Source organism: Sorex fumeus, unplaced genomic scaffold, assembly GCF_029834395.1.
Source record: "Sorex fumeus unplaced genomic scaffold, SorFum_2.1 ptg000072l, whole genome shotgun sequence".
Lineage (NCBI taxonomy): Eukaryota > Metazoa > Chordata > Mammalia > Eulipotyphla > Soricidae > Sorex > Sorex fumeus.
The window spans coordinates 30,244,242-30,265,659 of NW_026606129.1; the positions used below are offsets into that span (position 1 = coordinate 30,244,242).

Sequence of the window (21,418 nt, forward strand, 5' to 3'; positions counted from 1 at the left end):
TTACTGATATGAAACACTGTAACATTTTATTAGAGTATCATTAAAGAAAACTAAAATTAATGGAAGAAAACACTAAACTAATGAATTGGGATTCTCAATAAAATAGAGCTAGCTTTCTTCCTAAAGCAATTACAATCCAATGCTTTCCCATATGTTCTGAGTAAATTCACAAAAGAATATAAAAGTAATATACAAATGATGTCAAAGGAAACAAATTTTTAAAGCTAAAATAAGTTTTCTAAAAGATATTAAGAATTATTATAAGGCTAAAGTAATTAACGTATTGAGGTGTTAACTCAAAGACACAATTTGTCTTCTTTACTATGGACTTCTAGTTAGTATTTATTGACTATCTTTTTCTATTCTTTTGTTTTTAATTATCGTTTCCTTGTGTTTTCAACGTCTCCTGTAAACAGCATATAGCTAAGGGATTCCTTTTTTCTTTTTCCTTAATTTGTATTAAGATACCATGATTTACAAAGCTGTTTATAGTAGAGTTGTTTTAGGCACACAATGTTCCAGTGTCAATCCAATTACCAATGTCCCCTTCCCTCCACCACTGTCCCTAGGTTCTCTGCTTACTCCCTAGCCTGCTTCTTTGGCAGGTATATAAAAAAATTATTTTGTATTACTTGCTCCAACAAAATGTAAATAAATAGCTAATGGAATTAACAGAAAATAAATCAACAAAAGTACATTTGTAGTGACTGATATATTATTTTTACCTATGTGAATAAATGTAAATAATTTCATACAAAATAGCAAACTGTCTATTCTTATTTACATAACTAAGTTTTCATAACTAACTCTAGCATGTAAAACATCTTGCTTTAAATTTCATTTTGTACTCGAATCTTATTGCAGTAATTATCATATCTTCCAAAATAAAGGGGGTTTTTTTTGCCCCTTGACAGGCATATAATAAATTTATTTCATGTTACTTGTCCAAAAACTCTTAAATTAATGCCAAATAAAATATCAGAAAATAAATAAAATTTAATTCATGATTATTAATTCCTATATGTTTTTAAACTTTCTTAATTGAGTAGAGGACAACCATATGCACCATTACTGAATGCCTTACTCAATGCCACATGATAGGAAGTTTCTCCTGTTCTTTAAAGGAAGCTCTTTTAATACTTCTTGAAAAATTGGTTTCAAGGCTATGAGTTTCCTATTCATGAAGCTCCGTACAATTCCTTCAAATCTCAGTGATAATCTAGCAGAATAGAATATTCTTGGTGAGATGTTCATTTTGTTGAGGTTTTGTAGAGTGTCACTTGATAGAGCTGCTGTACATCTGATGGATTTTCCTTTGTATGTAAGTTCCTTTTATGATCTTGCTGCTCAATATTCTGTGTCTTTCAATTTTTTCATTTTGAGTATAATGTATCTTAGAATATGGCTAATTGGGTCTATTTTCACTGGGATCCTTTGGGCCTCCTGGATCTCGGTTCTTGTAATCCTCGGCTTTGGAAAGTTCTTATCAATGACTTCTTTAATGACTGTTTCTTCAATCATATGCACCTTCCTGTTCCTCGGGACTCTGATTATTTTCATATTGCTATTTTTTAACTGATCTCATAGTTCTCCGGTGTGCTTTTTAAAAAGAAAATAGTTTCTTTCCAAACTCTTTCCCGCCTTCTGCTGTTTCCTAGCAGTTTTCTCCTTATCTTGAAGTTCCTTGATCTTTTGCTCAGCTTCTGTTATTCTGCTGTTCAGAAATTCTATTGACTTTTTCTATTACCTACCAATTTCTTCACTTCTAACTGTAGCAGATTTTTCATTTCTACTCTCATACTTTCTTGTGCTTTGCTGACAACCTGAGCTATAATTTGTTTGAACTCATTGGCCATCCTCATTATAGTGTAACTAAAGACTCTGTCTGAGGATTTACTGATTTTGTTTATGTCTTCAGTGATATTGTTTTCACTCATTGAGCTTGGCGTGTTTCTATGTGTTTTCCTCACTGGTTTTTCTAGTGTTCTTGCTGTTCTGGAGGTGAGTCTTTGTAGTTAATCCCCCTAGAAGATGCTGAGTGATTAAACTAGGGGTTGCTCTCTGCCTTCTCTGCCTATCTTAACAGAATGACAGGAAGAATGACTGTGAACATCATGAAATTTGTTGGGTAGATCTGTTGCAGGGCCTTGTAAGCAGTCATGTGCTTTAGGAACTATGGTATGGGCCCTCAATGTAGTGCAGGTCAGGTGTGGAGGCTGATGGGACCCTAGTGGGAGGGGATCTGATTCAGGTTTAGAATAGGTCCAGTAACATAAGTCAGAGGCAAACACCACCTGGGATGGTGGAACAGCAAGTAGGGCAGAAAGGGCCCTTAATATGGTACAAGTCCGGTGGGGAGGTTACTGGGACATTAAGGAGAGATGCGCTCTGTCTCCTGACTAAGATCTGCCTCCTATTTGGAATAAGCCCAGTGATATTAGCGGAAGGCAAGCCTCACCTGGAATAGTAGAGCAACAAATAGAACTCGTTTGTTCTTTTTTCTTTTCTTTCTTCCTTTCTTCCTTTTTTCTTTCTTTCATTTTTCTTTCTTTCAGTCTTCCTTCCTTCCTTTTCTCGCCTTCCTTCCTTTCTTTCTTTTCCTTTCTTTCTTTCCTTCTTTCTTCCTTCCTTCTTTCCTTCCTTCCTTCCTTTTTCTTTCTCTCTCCTTCCTTTCTCTCTCCTTTCTTTCTTTCTTTCTTTCTTTCTTTCTTTCTTTCTTTCTTTCTTTCTTTCTTTTCTTTCTTTCTTTCTTTCTTTCTCTCTTGCTTTTTTCTTTCTGTTTTTCCTTCTTTCCTTTCCTCCCTCCTTCCCTTCCTTTCTTTTCCGTTTTTCTGTTTTCATAGTTTTAGCAGGGGTTGGTACCAAGAATGGAATCTAGTGCCTCAAACATGCAAAATATGCTCTACTTCTGAGCTACATTCCTCTCTCCTCTATCCCCATTTTTAAAACCAAGAGAATAATATCAATTGTCACTATTTCTATTCAAGTTCCTCTTCATGACTATACTAGCACTGTCTTCTCGTTGTTCATCAATTTGCTTCAACGGGCCCAGTAATGTCTCCATTGTGAGACTTGTTATTACTGTGTTTGGCATATCGAATGTGTCACGGGGAGCTTGCCAGGCTTTGCAGAGCGGGGCGGAGGAATCAAATCCGGCTCAGCTGGGCCGGCTGTATGCAAAGCAAACACCCTAGAGGCTTATTAAATATGATACTTGCATATAAAGCTTTTATAAACATAATTTTTAATTTGAAAATTCCTTATTTTGGATTACTGGGTCAGGTAAGTATATATGTTTGATTTACTTTAGTTTTCAATATTTTCTCATAAGAAAAAAAAAGAGTTGAAGTTGCTTCTGCATCCCCAGTGGCATTTGGTGTTTTCAGCTGCTTTTTTTTCCCACTTAGTCATTCTAATAAGTATGAAGTAATAGCTATTATATTCTATATTTCCCTACTGATTAATACTGCTAAGTACTAATCTGCCATCTGTGCTTTTTCTTTAGTGAAGGGCCTACATTCTTCATTGTGGTACATTTTTCCACATTGCCTATTTCCTTATTACTGCATTTGAGATACAAATCCTTCATCAGACATAGTATTTGTAAATATATTCTTCCAATCTGCAGCTTATCTTTTCATTCTCATAATATCTTTTAAACACCAGAAGTTTTAAATGTTGATGAAATTCTATTTTTAATGTTTTCCTTTTTATGTAATAGTTTTGATGATCTTTTTAAGAAATATTTGCCCAACTTATACAAAAGTCTTCCAAGTCATTCTATTGAAGAAGCCATGTAGATAAAAATGGCCTTGAAGTTGATACGAGGCTGATTTCCATATAAAAGTCAGAACTAACTGCCTATGTGAAAGAGTCTTCTTGGAGAGGATCCTTCAAACTCCAGTCAGAAAGAAGCTCTTGCTCTAACCAGTAGCTAGATAAACCCTGAGCCAAAGCTACCTAACTAAACTACTCCTGAATTCCTGACCTTTAGAAAAAAAACATATATGCTTATATATAGATATAGATATTTCATGGCAATCTATTATGTAGCCATAAATAATTTCTATAACTATGCCCACCAGAGTCCCAGCCACCATAACTCCCATCTCAATTCTAACTTCTTAAGCTGTAGGTCATGATCCCATAGTGTAATTTTCAGAAGTTTTATTTTAAAATAAATTTCTCTATGGTTTATTATCAGTAAATGTTTCATTTGTGCATCTGTTTTATAGGCCTATATACTTAGGAACACATAAAAATTTCTTGAGTGAAGAGGGGTGAAGTTGCAAGTTTAACAAAGTGCTGGAACAGGAGCCAGAGTTATAGTACAGTGGATTAGGCACTTGCCTTGCACGCAGCCTACCTGGGTTTGATCCCTGGCATCCCATCTGATCCTTCAAGCACTGCCTGAGTAATTCCTGGGTGCAGAAGCAGGAATAACCTCAAGTATGATCAAAAAAAAGAAAAAGAAGAAAGAGAAAGAGGAAGAGGAAGAGAGGGAGATAAGTGAAGGAGAGAGGAAGGAAGGAAGGAAGGAAGGAAGGAAGGAAGGAAGGAAGGAAGGAAGGAAGGAAGGAAGATAAAAGAAAAATGCTGGACTAGGCAACTTAAAAATACCTTCCAGACAACTTCCCCACTTCCCTCACTCCCTCCAAAACTTAGCTCTCCATACCAGAGCCAAAATGATCTTTGAAAAACCTAGAACATAAATCACTACTTATAAGGCTAAAATTCTATAAAACCTTCCAAAGAATACTAAAAATAAAGGCCCAAATCCTTCTGGGAATGTCTATCACACATTATTTGTGTATCCAGAAAAGGTCATTCTCTACCATTTTTTCAAAATTTGCCTCGTTCTTCCACACTTTTGTTATATTTATTTCATTTTGAAGTTATTTCACTCTTTTGTTCATTTATTATTAATTCATAGTTTTATCCATTTATTGTTATTTTACTATGGAATTTCAGGAATGTAGATTGACAACTCTATCACTGAGTCTATCACCAGAGTTCTAGTGTTCCACTCACCAAAGGACCATTCTACCCATTCCTCTTATTATTGTGAACTAGCTTCTTCATCTTACTTACTTAATATTCACTTTGGATTCAGAGTCTGTCATTCTTAAGTGGTATGCAAGGACTTGCATACTATATATTACTATATATTGACAGAGCTATATTTTTGGCATGTGCACATATTTGTACATATAACCATCTACCTATATCTATCTATCCATCTTTCGATCTATTTTTCAGCAATACTGACAATATACTTCTAGCAATACTACCGACAAATTGAACTGTTAAAAAGCTAAGCTATAGAAAGTATTTTGAAGAACTACTCAAAAGGTATATATTTATCTCTCTTATGTATTGAGCAGAAAACAGTCCAAGCAGCATAACACCTCAAGAATTTTATGGATACATTACTCCTTTAGCTCACATAGACCTTGACTAAATTATAATTTTAAATGATGATTGAATTTTCATATCTAATGCAAATGTTGAAGTTATCTTGTTTTTATAAAAATGCCATTGGTTATAAAAGGGAAAAATTAAGGAGTACTCACTTAGCACAAGTATTGGATTCTATCACAGATTCATCATGAATTATTCTATTCATATTGACTCATTTAAATAATAGAAGAAACCCAGACAGATGTCTGCCAAAACACAGATGGTTAGGAAGTCTTCTTAAAGAGAGCAAGAGCTAATACTGTTTGACCATTTGGAAGATTTTAGTCATAGTGGTAATGTTTCTATTATTTTTCCCTCATTTGTAATCATTTGAACTAGAAGAAAATATTTTATTTCTTAAACCATGGCCATAAAAGCATTTATGTGCTGTTACAGAAATTCCAAAATGACAGCAGAAAACATTTTAATGTAATACATTACCCAAAATGTTAAAATTAAAAAAAAAGAAACCTCCTTTGAGAGTAAAAGTGATACAGTAAAAAACTCATCTGTAGCATATTTGTGCTACAGACCATAGCTAGCTCTTAATCTTCAGATGGGGAACATATGTGGTTTCAGGATGAGTTCTTAGACCATATTCCAGCCTCTCCAGTGGGTACTTTCCACCCATAATGTGTGTCAGCAATTCCCAAAGCCACGCCCAAATCAGAAAGCTCCACCCTTTACTGGGATTCCACACCCTGTCCAGTGAAGCACATTCCTATTTCAAACACACAATGAGGCTCATTATTCAGACTATTCTGGGAGATCATAAATAGCAGAAGGCATATCACCTTGCCCATTTTCTAGGTTTTAAAACCTCTGCCTTTTCTCATTTGCTTCTAATTCACCCCCTTACTAGTTCTCATATCTAAACCTCTATTTTATGAAATCATCACTGCATCACTGTCCTCCCATTGTTCATTGATTTGCTTGAGCGGGCCCAGTACCGTCTCCATCAGGAGACTTTGTTGTTACTGTGTTTGGCATATCGAATACATCATGGGTAGCTTGCCAGGCTCTGCCATGCGGGCGAGATACTCTCGGTTGCTTGCTGGGCTCTCCGAGAGGGGCGGAGGAATAGAACTTGGGTCAGCCATGTTGGCTGCGCGCAAGGCAAACGCCCTGCCGCTGTGTTGGAGCAATAGCACAGTAGGTAGAGTGTTTGCCTTGCACACAGCCAACATGGGGCAACCCGGGTTCAATTCCCAGCATCCCGTATGGTCCCCTGAGCACCGCCAGGAGTAATTCCTGAGTGCATGAGCCAGGAGTAACCCCTGAGCATCACAGGGTGTGACCCAAAATGCAATTTTATGAAAATTTTTAAAATATTTAATTTGGAGGTTGAAAAGATAGTACAGTAGATAGGCTGCTTTCTTTGCATGCTACAAACCAGGGTTTTGTCTAGGCATCCCATATGGTCCCCAGAGCCCTACGATTACTGATCCCTGAGCACAGAGCCAGAAATGAGCTTTGAGCACCACCAGGTATGGCCCCCCAAAAAAGAAAAGAAAAAAATGTTTTATTTTGATAAAACAAAGTTTTTAATATTTTCGGGTCGGCCATGTTGGCTGCGTGCAAGGCAAACGCCCTACCGCTGTGGAGCGATAGCACAGCGGTAGGGCGTTCGCCTTACAAGCGGCCAACATGGCCGACCCGAGTTTGATTCCTCCGCCCCTCTCGGAGAGCCCAGCAAGCTACCGAGAGTATTGGATATGCCAGACACAGTAACAACAAAGTCTCCAATGGAGACGTTACTGGGCCCGCTCGAGCAAATCAACGATCAACGGGAGGGCCTTTATCTTATCTTTATCTTTTAATATTTTAGTAGTCCAGGTCATCCCTGCTTCTGCAATAACCTGGGTACACCTCATTAGGAAATTTTTCCCCCAAATCTATTCTAAGATGTTTGTAACAATAGAATAATAGGATAATAGAACAATCTGTCAATATAGCAATATAATAGTCTAGCAATCACCATCTACCAACCCCTATCTTCATCACAGTAGGCCCCATAAGTACAAGAAGGTCTCCTGATTGTTATTCTTTATAATAAAGCTTCAGCTGCTCTATCTGGTCTTAAGACTTTCTTATACCAAGCAACTATTTTGTTCCAAGAATTGAGTATGGTACTGAAAATAAGAGGGTAACCATATCAGAAAACATCCATTATGAATTCAGGGAAGGGTAAATGATAGAGTACACTTTCAAAAAATAATAATATATAAGTATAAATATACAGTTATAATAAGATTATTATAGAATAGATAAATGTTAAAATATATGTTGGGAAAGCTACTCAGATAAAACTTCTGCAACCAAATGGTGATGAAGTGATTAACTGGAGTTATTTGGTAGATATCTCAATAAGAGCAAGAATTGATAGGAGTCTGTGGACCCAGGAAGGTGCAAATGTAAAGATTTTGCCATGAAGGAAGCATGGCCTATTGAAGATGGAGAAAAGACCAGCACGATAGAGAATGGAAAGTGTAGAGAACAAGAAAAAGATATAGGGGATTCTATGGCCCATATTCAGAGAGCTGGCCTCTCATTGTTGGCGAACTTGAAATACCACTCTAAGAAAGCTATCATCTTTGCACAGACCTCTATTTGAGTACCTTGTCACCTCATACATGACCCTTTCTTTACCTAAAATGGTCTAAAGAAATACTATCCAGAAAGTTGGTTTAGTAGACAGGGTTCAATAGACAGTGTTCATCCATGGTACTTTCAACTATCTAGTTGAATAGTTTAATACAACAATGTGCCAGAGATATTGGATGCAATCATGGCTATGTGACTTTTAACCCCTGATATCCAAGAGGTGCAATTATGGGAAGTTGCTCCTTTCCTTCCAATTCTAAAATTTTAGCATCCTAAGTACACCTTTCTTATGTTAAAATCGTGAATAACATGAAAAATCCTGAAAATTGTTCATTAAAACACCTATAATTCTGGGAAATGACAGAGAAGTGACAGAGGACTCTTCTTTAGCACAACTATATAATATAGGTCAGAAGGAAGGAGAGCGCTGTTCAATCCCATGTCATCTTTCTAACTTCCAGAACCATAAAATAATCAGGAATGTTCTCTGAGTTTCAAGGCTTCATGGAGAATGGGAAGTGGTTTTCCTAAAAGATTTTTGGAGAGTTTTCTCTCGACAAACTTCTGTCCCATTGGTACTTCCTCGTCTGAAGGGCTTTTCTGTATAGGCTGCCCCCAAAACCTCTCTAAATGAAGATTAGCAATTTATATTATTTAGCACTTAACAAATGGAATGCTAATCAAGTCTAAAATGGAGTTCCCTAAACAGTGGGGAAAAAGGCAGGAATGTAAGGTGTGTGAGACAAGGGGCCTTCCAGACATACCCTTTTGCCACTTTTCCAACCCTTCCTTCTCTAAATGAGGCACAGTGAAAGTACTTCTAATTATCAACACACAGTTGTCTCAATGACCTTTACTGGTGCAGTTATTATGGCTGAGAGCTCGAGAATGAAATATTCAATACCTGATACAAGAGCACTTCTTGAATTCTTAGTAACTCCATAGAAACTGTGCACAAACAGCTTTTCACTCACCTAGCAGCAGACAAGATTCTTGAGGACATTAATGACCTTACTAAATGTGGACCATTCTAAAATCAACTATTGAATGCTAAGTTTGTTTCTGTTACTATTAGCCCTATTCTCTATTAAAATAATGGAAATTTAAACATATAGTTCTACTAGAGTAAGGAGTGCTAAGGAGAAAATTTTTTGTATAACAACTAGTAAGGCAATAGAATAATAGGATAATAGAACAATCTGCCAATATAGCAATAGAATAGTCTAGCAACGGCCATCTACCAACCCCTATCTTCATCACAGTAGGCCCCTTAAGTACAAGAAGGTCTCCTGATTGTTAGTTATTCTTCTCTCTCTCTCTCTCTCTCTCTCTCTCTCTCTCTCTCTCTCTCTCTCTCTCTCTCTCTCTCCACACACACACACACACACACACACACACACACCCCCTAGTGGAGTCCAAAAGACTCCACTGTGTCAGCCCACTTATATGGGTGAGCACACTGACCAGAGAATCAGATACATGGAACAGAGCACTCATGAATTAATTTCAGCAAAAACAGACACTACCAGCTACTTATGATGCCTAAGAGAACACACTAGGAAGACTCACCAAGTGAAAACAAGACATCCAGAGCACAACAGACTCTACCACTCAAAAAAAAATTCTCAGAAAGCTAAATCATATCCCAACAGACCCATATGAAAACACATTTTATAATAAAGCTTCAGGGACAGAGCAACAATACTGTGGGTAGAACACTTGCCTTGCACATAGCCAACCCAGGTTCAATCCCCAGCATCCCATAAGGTCCCTCAGCAGTGCCAGGGTGTCTGTACCCAGGAGCAGAGCAAGGAATAAATCCTGAGCATTAAATTTGGGCCAAAAAATTTTAAAAAATCAAAAAATAAAATAAAACGTGTTTATAACCCTTAGTCTTTGATATTTTCTGTGGTCACATGAACATATAAAGCCTTTAAGTCTAATAATGGGATGTTCTCCCTCCATTTTTTTCCTAAGTGGATAAAGACTTGATGCTTCCACACCATTTTACCCAGTCTACCATCACCCCAGAAGAAAGGACCAATAGCTTAACCCACACTTAGAAACCTGTTCAATTATAACTTTCTCAAAACTGCCATTCTTTCTTGGAGCCACTGATACCATGAGAATTTTTTTGATTTGAAATTGTATTTCTCTGAATTCGTTTCAAGAGTTCCTCATTTTACATGATCCAGTGGCCATAATAAGCAAACTGGAGGACTTGGCAGAAAGCATTCATGCTTTCTTAGTAGCATGAAGGCAATATGTTTACTGAAAGAAAAATCCAGAAATCCCATGGTTACTTTTCCTATAACAGATGCTCTGAGGCTGTGCAATGTAAGTGACTCAATATTCTGTACTCTTTTAAGAGCATCCAAAGATCTGTGTCATCTCAAACTTAAATAGACAGTATATATGGTAAGCGAGGGGGGCGCACCATAGAACTGGTCAAGGGATCTACAAAAATCATGTAGCACTGTAGCACTGTCCTCCGGTTGTTCATCAATTTGCTCGAGCGGGCACCAGTAACATCTCACAACAAACTGTGAGACTTGTTGTTACTGTTTTTGGCATATCAAATACACCACAAGGAGCTTGTCAGACTTTACCGTGTGGGCGAGGTACTCTCGGTAGCTTGCCGGGTTCTCTGTGAGGGGTGGAGGAATCGAACCTGCAATGCTATCGCTCCAGCCCACAAAAGTCTTAATAGTATCACAATATACAAATCTGATAGGGAGCCATACTATTTAAGCACCTGAAGAATTTGAGTTCTCTATAATAATTATAATACTAATTCATTAGAAGCATATCTCTAATTGATATATGACAGATTCCCTCAACATTTGAGACAATCAACAATTAAAATCCTATTGTCACAATATAAACAAGGGCCAGGACTGGTCCCTGGTAAGCAGCTTACCACAGTGGGTGTGGGGTGTGCAGTAGGACAAAGAAGGGACCACTATGACAATGATAGTGAACAACAGCTGGGTACTAAAAGAAAGTAAAATGATATTTCTGTTGTCCTTTCAGTAACAGTATTGCAAACCACAGTGTCTGAAAGAAAATAGGGGATGAGGAAAGTGAGAGTTAGTGAGAGAGTGAGAGATCGAAATAAAGAGGGAGAAGAGAGAGAGGTAGAGAGAGAGAGAGAGAGAGTCTGCTATAGAGGCAGGCTAGGGGTATAAGGAATGGGAGGGAAACTAGAAACATTGGTGGTGGGAAATACACACTGGTGAAGGGATGGTTGTTAGAACATTGTAAGAGGAACTCCATCATGAACAACTTTGTAACTGTGTATCATGGTGATTCAATAAAACAAATAAATCAAAAAGTCCTGTTGTCAAAGAAAAAACAACTATAATACTATACTATAATACTATTTTATATATAATAAAATTAGGATTCTAGCAAAACAAGTCAAGTCCAACTTAAAAACCCAAACTTTGGTGGTGTTGAAGAAAAAATATTTTTTTCTTTCCTTCTCTCAGATTATAATATTGGGAACTGCTTACAAACTTTTCCCATTTTCTCACCTTGGTAATTAAAAGATCTTGATCTGATAGCCAAGGGATAATCTTTCTCAAACCCAGGTATCTCTCTTGAACATTGTAACTAACTGACTTCTGAATATCTTCATGTGTTTTAATTCATTTGTTCATTCATCCAATTTTCTACAAATTTATTCATAAATATTTACACTGAAAACTGCTAGATATGGCCCCCAAAATTAAACTGAAATTAAAATAAATGCTTATAAAGTGCTTTTAGAGAAATAAAATTTCGGTTTCCTTTATCTCAAGGAGTAAATAACTAATGCATGGTGTGAAATAAGGGAAGGCATCCCAGAGTATCAAGGGAGCCTAAATTCAAATGCATCAAATGTGGACCTCAAATATGCCACCTGGAGGAACAACTCTGAATTGAGTGTCAGAAGTATGGAGGAATAGTCCAGGCAGAGAGCAGCAAGTTGGAGGTACAAACCACAGTTCACTCAGAAAAGAACAATGTTTCCCACAAGGCGCAGGCTAAGGTAATGGGTAAGATCATGAAGAAAAGTCCTTGGGTGCCCTAAGTGTTTCTAAGGCAACATTCCTGAAATCTTACACATTAGGTCTCCTTAGTCAATTTTCTACCAATATTGTTACAACCATCCCAAACTTAAGAGTCTTGCTGAACTGTTCTCATATTTCATTAAGTAGCCACCAAGTCCTCTGTTCAAATTCTGAGTTCTTCTTAATAATGGCTGAAACTAATCCCTTCACCTAATCTTTCCTTGCTAATATTTGTAATGTCTACTTCATGTCTTTTCTAGACAATTACAAAAATCTTTGCTGACAAATAATAAGCTAGCACACCAAACGTCATCGGCCATTTCAAGGCTGGAGAGAGTACAGTAGTTAAGATGCAGATGCAGCCAACCTAGATTCAATCCCCATCATTCCATATAGTCATGTGGTTCCCCTGAGTACCACAAGGAGTTATTTTTGAGTGCAGAGCCAGGAGTAATCACTGATCATCTCTGAATGTGCCCCCCCCCAAAAAAAAGTCATTTGTCATTCTCCCTTCTTATTTTCTCATCTCAATCTACGGAAGCTGGAAATTCACTTGGCCAGTCTCCTTTATAGATCTGGCTGGGCACATGACTTGGCTTTGGTTACGATTATCACCATACATATCTCCATTGTTTTGGCACAGTAACATCTAGTTCAGGTCTCTAATATGAATTTGCAAATCTTGTGTGGTTTAATTCCTCAACCATAGACCCAGCAGGCAGAATTAGCCAGTTTCTCCTCTGTGAGGTAGTTGTGGGCGTCTATAAAACGACTCACCTATGTTCCCTTGGGAGGAAGAACACATTCTCCACCCTATTAATGATGACTAACTTTCAACTTACGAAATTTGACCAGAAATAACTTGACACTTTAGGGCAGATGTTTTAAGAGTCAAGTCATGCTCTTTCTTGTCTGTTTATGACATGCAAGCAGATTCGGGGTAGTTTCAGCCAGCCCTGGCTGAGCACAGCAATTTTCAACATACAAGCTGAAAGATGACGATCGAAAATCTTGCTCTTTGAAGCTGAGTGAACATACTATCTCTGTAAAGGGTCTGATAGTCAATGTGTAAAGGATTGTGGGTTACATACGGCCTTTGACATGTACACTTCTTTATCTTTAACAGTCATTTTTGAAAAATGTAAAAAGGATTCTAGGCTCACAGGTCATTCAAAAACAGGCCTCCCCTGAATGACCTTCAGAATGTGGTCTGCCACTACTTTAAAGCTGCCGAGACTTTTGGGTTACCTGTTACTGCCGCACAATATGACCTCTCTGACCAGTTTTAGTATTTTACAGAGATAGTATTTTTCACCATCTGACACAATTAGAAGCTCCATGACAATAGTGGCCATGACTGTTGTGCCTGCTGCTTTCTGCTGGATGTGGTGGCTGAGGAATTCAATGCAAAAGGAAGAACTGAAAGTCTTCTCCGTAAAATTGGGAGCTCAAGAGACAGTGGCTATGGCATCCATCTTCTATTCAGCCACACACACCTGGCATGTGATGGCACTTGATGAACTTTGATGGCCTTTGATAAATTTGCTATTAAATGAAATACATCTTTGCTGGTCCCATCTGGAGCTGCAAGCAAACATCATTTGAGAGACAACTAAAAAGTATGAGAAGACTGCTTGGCCATGAATGAACATGTGACCTCAGGTCAAGCACTCAGGTCCACCTCTGAAATCTATTACTTGCACTGAATGAGTTTTTAAATTTGACAATAGGAAGAAAATGAGGGCAGCTAGCATGTGCATAAAACGTGAATATTTTGGAAAAGCAGGAAAAAAAGAATGTGAAATGGCAGGTTTGTGAACAAGTTTATTTCCTGCATATCCCCTCCTTCACAATCATTCTGTATTAGGATGGCAAGACTGTGAATATCGCAGGAGTAGGTGTGTGCAGTTAGGACTCACTTTGTGCTTTGCCCACTGTGCCCATGGATCAGGGTCTGCTACCGTGTGTTCCTGTCCTCAAAGGCTGCGACAATTTACAAAGAAAGAAAGAAAAGAAAGAAAGAAAGGAAGGAAGGAAGGAAGGAAGGAAGGAAGGAAGGAAGGGCTAACCCTAGACATATTGCCATATTACTGTCCAGATCTTGCTTTCTACATAAAATATAATCCTTTAGATAAAAATATAATATGACATTAAAATTAGATAATACTCTCTACCTTGTTACCCCACAAAGGCAAACTCCAGACAGTATGCTCATTTAAACAATTGCAAACCACCCTGTTTTGAGACATCCAATTTTACCTCCATTGAGAAAAATGAGAAAGGACCACTATTAATATTTCTGAAGGTTTTCATAAGATGACATTTTCAACACACATTGAGTCAAGTGTCTTAAACATCACTTGCAATGCAATTCTGTTCCTCTTTTCTATGAGTAATTGTAGAGGAAATTCTTCCAGCACAAGAAAGAGAAAATTAAACAGGACAAGACTGCCCCTTTGTGGTCACATGCTTCATATGCATACACAGATATGCATACATACAAGTGCAGCATATTTTGTTTTATTTTGTTTTTGCAACATATTTCACAGATGCCAAGAATTGCACCTTCATTTCAACTTCCCAAAATATGGGGATCGCGAACATCTAGTTTCAAATTAATGCTCTAACATCTTAATTTAACCGTAATCCTTCTTAAATATCTCTACTATCTATGGAGCTAGACGATAGTATAGAGGGTAGGGTGCTTGCAGCCTCGAACACTACCAGGAATGATTTCTGAGTGAAGAGCCAGGAGTAACCCCTGAGCATTATGAAAAGTGGAACCCTTCTTCAAAAATTTTTTAAATATCTATATGTATCTCTATAACAAAAGATACTACAAATTTCATCATTTGTTTGTTTTTGTTTTAGAGCCACACCTGGCAGTACTCAGGGCTTACTCTTGGCTCTGCACTCAGGGATCACGACTGGCATGGCTTAGGGAACTAGATGGGGTGCCAGGGATAAAACCCGGGTTGGATGCATGCGAAGCAAATGCCCTACTCACAAAACTATCGCTCCAGTCCTCATGATGTTTCTTATCTAACTATTGCATTGCTACTGCATTTAAATATTTTAAAATAAGGACTGATGATAAATCTCTGTAGATCATCTTAGTAAGCATAAAATCATTCTGTAAACACTGAAAACAAAAGTAGCACATCAAGGATTTGTCCACACACTTGTTTTAGTGGAGAGAAACTAGGTGAGGATAAAATTCTGTTCGGAGTTTCATCACTGCTCTTGAATTCAAATAATGAAAATACTATCTCATTAACAGTTTTTAGATGTCTTGACAACCATAAATGTAGTGCTTTTAAGTTGGCAACTTTTAAAGAAGTAACTCCTAAGTATAAGTTTAATAAATAATGATAAGAATTAGATTGCGCAGAATGGCAATGAAGAGTAGAACAGAAAAAAAAACAAAAGTAGGCATTATATAACAAGGGAGCCAGAGGTCCTTTATAATTAGAATGTAAGTAAAACTACATATTTCTAATAAAGTCAGAGGATCAGCATGAAAGTGGAATGTTTCATAGACATCTATAGTCCTGCATTTTGAGGATTAATAAAAGTGGGTATGTTTCCCTCTCCTGGCTCCTAAAATCTCACTATGATGAAGGGAAAGGAATTTTATTTGCAAAGATAATAATCCCAAGGACCATGAAGGGGAGGGCGACAACAGCAAATGAATGAGATGCTTGTGGGAATTTATGGATGATGAGAAGTAGAAGGAGGGAGGTAGCAGATTGAACAGAGTAGAAACCCAGTTGAGGTGTCTGAATTAGGAAGCAGAAGTTCAAAACATTGTGATCCTTCCCAGGACTCTTCCCAGTCCAACAAAGAGCACCAACAATAAACTGAGTACTTTCTGCCACCAATACAAAATAGATTTCCAGCTATACAAAAAAAATCTTATCTGGCCAGAAAGCAACCAGAATAAGCTGAAGAGAAGCATGAAGTGTGAGTCAGTGGAGGTCAGTGAGAAAGATCAGAAAAAGAACCTGAGCGCCCTTCCCCAGACTGCTCCAGAAAGACAACAGACAAATGGATGCTGCCTCAGGTTAGATGCTAGAAGCATATTTAATCCCAAGGAAAATGCCAGGGTGTCTTTATGACTCTAGCTGACAACGTCTTAACTGGAACACACGGGGCATTCAACCACCTTTCCAAAAGTATCTGACACTTGAGGGAAGCCTCAAATAGGAAAGCAAGATGAGAAAAACAAGAACAAAAAAAGGAAGTTAAAATGGATCCAGAAGATATACTAATAATGCATATGGCATGGGAGGGTAGGAGGGGAGATGGAGGGGGGGGCGTACACTAAAGGTCTACACTACCTTGAAAGAGAATAAAAGGGGTTTTCCATTAAAATGAAATAAGGGACAGAATGAAAGTTTGTGAACTAAAAAAAATTTTTCAATTAAAATAACCAAGGCTGAGGAAATGACCCAATGCACTAAGCACAAACTTTGCAAACAGGAGGTCTGGGTTCAATTCCCAGCACCATCTGGGTTTCTGAGTACTGCCAGGCATCACAACCCTAAGTACCAAACCAGGAGCAGTTCCTGAGTACTCCCAGGTAAGGTCCACAAACTAACAACAAAAAATAAATATTCAAGGAAGCAATGTAGAATAAAGTTGAAGACATAACTCAGAAATGCAACAAAGAAACAAAGAATGGGAAACAAAAAAAAGTTTTGTTTTATTTTGTTTGGGGGCCACATCCAGTGATGCTCAGGGGTTACTCACACTCAGGGACCACTCCTGGTGGTCCATATGGGGGTGACCATATGGGATGCTGGGGAACAAGCCAAAGTCAGCCACATTCATGGCAAATGTCCTACCCACGGTACTGGCTCAGGCCAATAAAAGGATTATTTTGAAAATTAGGAGACTAGCACATGTAATATTTTTTTTAAATAATTCTAGATAAGAAAAAGAGAAAGCTTGGGGATAAAAGTATGTAAGAAATAATGCAGGAATATGTCCTAGGATTAAAGTGTTATGTACCAAGATTTATCTTTTCCAGATACACTCTTTTTAGAGAAAAATAAAGAGACCCGCCCCTGGTTGGAGGGAATATCCTGAGTTTCCAGAGATAAAATAGTTCAGGCATTAAGCAAAAGGAGCTAGAACAGTACTTAATTTCCTAAGAGCAAAACTGGATACTTAACTGAATACCTTCAAAATCTGGAAGGATAACATTCATCTGAGACTACTTCACCCTTCCAACTACCAATCAAGTATGAGAATTCCATAAAAGCACATCATTACAGCACCCCGAAGATTAGCTTTCAAAGTATTCTTTCTTCAGAAAGCACTGGTCAGTGTCAATGAGATAGTACAGTGGGTGGGGAACTTGCCTTGCATGTGGCTGACATAGGTTCTGTCCCCATCACCCCATGCAATCTCCTGAGCATTGCCAGCAGTGTCCCCTGAGCATAGAGCCAGAAGTAAGCCCTGAGCACCTCCAGGTATGGCCCCAAAAATTAAAAAATAAAATAAGAAAGTATTGGCAGATACATTTTAGTTGAATTGGTGAGGTTTAAAAAGAAGGAGAAAAACATAAAATGATATGGAACTATAAACTCTCATCTGAACTGGAACAATCAAAGTTTTAGGGCAATGACTGTGCATTTGTCCTAAAGTCAACTTCAATCTACACTAAAGGAAGCAGCTGCAGGAATAGAGTGTCAATGGGAAAACAAATTAGTCAAAGTTGTCATGTTTGACGACGTGAAAATAGTCCTGAAAGCATTTTCTAAAAAGCTTTTGAAAGATTTGGAAAGAATACATACAAAGAATGTAAGATAACAAGAAAATAAAAATATTAACTTCAAGACAAACAAAAAGGCCTGTAAGAAAGGAAAAGTAATCAACATTAAATGAAAATCAATAATATAAATAATGCAAATATTGATACAGATTTGACTCAAAATTGTGCTACATTAAACATTATATTGACAGGATAGTAACTGGAATGAAGAGGAACTAGAAAAATTAAATCTTCAAATATCACAACAAAAAAACAAATACCAGAAGGAAAAATACAAAAATAACTGAAAGTAATCATGTGGGGGAAAAAAGATGGCAGAATGCAAATTTAAATATCTACATGAATGTAAATAGTCAAGATTTTTAAGAAAATGCTAGTCCAACTTATAAAAAAATCTGTTTTAGTAAAAACTGTAATTAATTTTAAATGACTAAATAAGTTAAAACATGCTTTCATTTTACATTTCACAAATTCCTGAAAATATTTCTAAGTAACTTTGTGTAAAAGATTATCTATGGATATCTATGGAGTTCTGCTTTAGGTTGTTTCTCTTTTTTTCAAAACTAATACAGGAATTTATTTTTTTCCTTTTTTTCTTTTTGGGTCACACCCAGCGATGCACAGGGGTTACTCCTGGCTCTGCACTCAGGAATTATCCCTGGCAGTGCTCAGGGGACCATATGGGATGCTGGGAATAGAACCTGGGTCGGCCACGTACAAGTACAGGGAGGTGGGTGGGTTTAAAGTACTGAAACTTCTATTTGGGGGCTGGAAAGATAATATAAGTACAGCAAGTAAGGCACCTGCCTTGCATGTCGCAAAGCAAGTTCGATCTCTAGCAATTCTATTATTAGAATTATTTAAATTTTAATACACCTTTTATGTTTTGATATACTATATTTACCAGACTTGTGCTAATAGAATATTAGGCAATAATATGTATATAGGATTTACAAATAAGCATATACATATTGGCAGTATATTCTCAAAATTTACTGATCATGATCAAAAACATCTGTATAGCTTTAAAATAGTACAGTAGACAGGGTGCTTGCCTTGTATGTAGCAGAGTGAGGTTCAATTCCTGGAACCCCCTAGGGTCTCCCAAGCCTGCCAGGAGTAATCCCTGAGTGCAGAGTCAGGAGTAAACCCTGAACAAAGTCAGGTATGGTTCCCAAACAAAACAACAACAAAACAACCTGTGGGTGGCGCATATGCTGCCTGAGCCCAAGTGCTGCTTGTGCCCAGGAGGCCGAGCACATGTGGCAGCTAAGCACATGTGTCACCCTCATCTCCCCTCTTGAGATGTGTACTTTCATGCTTTCGTGTCTAATGCTGGTATGTGTGTAGAGGATCTTTCCACGTTTCTCTCTCTCTCTCTCTCTCTCTCTCCCTTCTCACTTTAAAAAACCTACCAAATAAAATCTATTTATTTCTATTTATTTTACTGCTAAAAAAAAAACCCCAATCTGGGAGCAGTGAGATGACACAGGAGGTAGAGCCCTTTCCTGCACTTGGCATACTCCTGTTACCAAATTCCCATGAGCACCATCATCACTGAGTGTCATCCTAAAACCCCAAACAAGCAACCAAAACTATTTGAAGCCTATTGATTTAGGGTGTATCTCTCTAAACTATAGTTGGCAAGACATTACTGTGCATAAGAGTGAAAAACAAGTGTTCAAAAGTAAAGAAGGTCAGTAAAAATCTAACATGACGTTCCAGACCAAAAAAAAAAAATTGTCACAATTGGGGTCAGAGACATAGTACAGTAGTGAAGGCACTTTTCTTGCACGTGGTTGACCTGAGTTGGATCCTTAGCATCGCACAGCGCCCATCCAATCCCCACCAGGAGTGAGCCCTGAACACAGGAGTACGATTTGAGCACTGTCAAGTGTGGACACCTACCCTCCCTGCTGCTAAAATAAATGCAGGTTACGACTGAAAGTTAGGCAAATGTAGGCAGAGGAACAAAAACCTCAGGCATAAAATAATTAGCTAACATTCAGTATAGTTGCTGCAGAACAAAATGTTTGATTAAAACTTTATACTGAATGCTAGAAATGTCTGGGTTTTCTAATACCTTTTGATATGCTCATTTTTCACCTGTTCAGCACAGACTATTGCTAAATGGGTCTAAACAATGTGTGTCTGGGGCTGTCACACAGGTTCTGTTGATGAGACAGTATTCTACAGAAATAAAACACTTAGGGAGCATTGATTTGGGGAATTAGATCCTCGTCTCTACCCAGAGTGCTTCATTTTCACATGCAGGCAAAATGTCACTCAACCATTAAGGACCACACTGTTCACTCTCCGGTATCGAATAATATTTTAGAAATTCTTAAGTTTAGAATCTTCTACTTACTCACTGTCACTTTGTCCTTATCCCCCAACATAATATTGTTTGGCGTCAGATCTCGATGAACAATCCTCTTCTCCTTGTGTAAGTACCGGAGAGCTAAGCACAGCTTGAAACAGCAAATAAATAAATCAATTTAAGGCTAAGTGAAGTAAGAAGTAATAGACAGTTACCTGGGGGATTTGCACCTATGTGTGATATAAAAATAAAGAAGACAAACTAGCAAAACAAAGCTGACTCCTCCAAGGTCCAATGAAAACTAGGGTAGTGCTGAAGGGAAAGAAATGGAAGGGAAGGGGGAGGGGGAGGGGTCTTTGGGGAGTGGAGTTGGTGCTGGCCTTCAAGGGAAAGAGGTGAATCCTATTCACACACAAGAATGTGAAGCCATAGCGTTGAACTTCTATAATACTGGAAACTAATGGTAATCAATAAAAGGTGGGTGGTGGCGTCAGAGAGATAGTATAGCCAATACGGTGCTAGACTTGAACACAGCCAACCTGGGTTTAATTTCAGGCACTCCATAGAGTTCCCTGAGTCCACCAGGGAGTGATCCCCGAGTGCACAACTAGGAGTAAGCCCTGGGTATAGCATGTATTGGCCCAAAAACTAAATAAATTAAGTGAAGAGAACAATTTTAGTTTCCTCAATGTGTGTACAATATAAACAAACAGCTACTCCATGTGTGTCCACGAAGTCAGCTCGAACTTTGCTCTCTCTAGGAAAACATACCTGTATAAATATTTTCCATAGTCTTTCTTCAGTAAAATGGTGTTGCTTTTCCTTCAGAGAACTGAAATGCTCCCCAAGAGGTGCCCCCTCTATAAGCTCCATGACTATATATAGTCTGTCGTCTATTCAAAAAAGGAAAAGGGTAATAGAACTTAGAATTTTGCATAGACTTTAGAATGAAAAGATCCCACTCACAAATTAGAATCCAAGCTTCTAAGTAGGCATGCAAGGGAGTGCATTCAAAATTTAGGGATCCTCTCAGCTGTGGAGGGACAAAGCTGATAGACTTTTTTGTGCCCTTGCACAAAAAAGCAAGGGCACCAGGACACAGAACATCTGGGTAACATCAGGAGAATCAGCAAATAATCTAAGTCACAGAGGAGTTCCCGAAGAACATGTAAGCCCAGTTTTCCTCTTAGGAAGAGGAGG

The 21,418-nt window shown here is 38.0% G+C and overlaps 1 protein-coding gene across 1 annotated transcript in view; it reads right to left on the minus strand.

Annotated features, from left to right (window-relative positions):
• The window catches only part of NEK10 (NIMA related kinase 10), a 279,165-nt gene that overhangs the window by 160,543 nt on the left and 97,204 nt on the right, over nt 1-21,418 (minus strand). The window contains exons 21-22 of the mRNA XM_056129461.1: nt 20,990-21,111; nt 20,267-20,369 (exon numbers count right to left, since the gene is read on the minus strand). Coding sequence (XP_055985436.1) covers nt 20,267-20,369; nt 20,990-21,111 — 225 coding nt within the window. The remainder of the gene's footprint in view (nt 1-20,266; nt 20,370-20,989; nt 21,112-21,418) is intronic.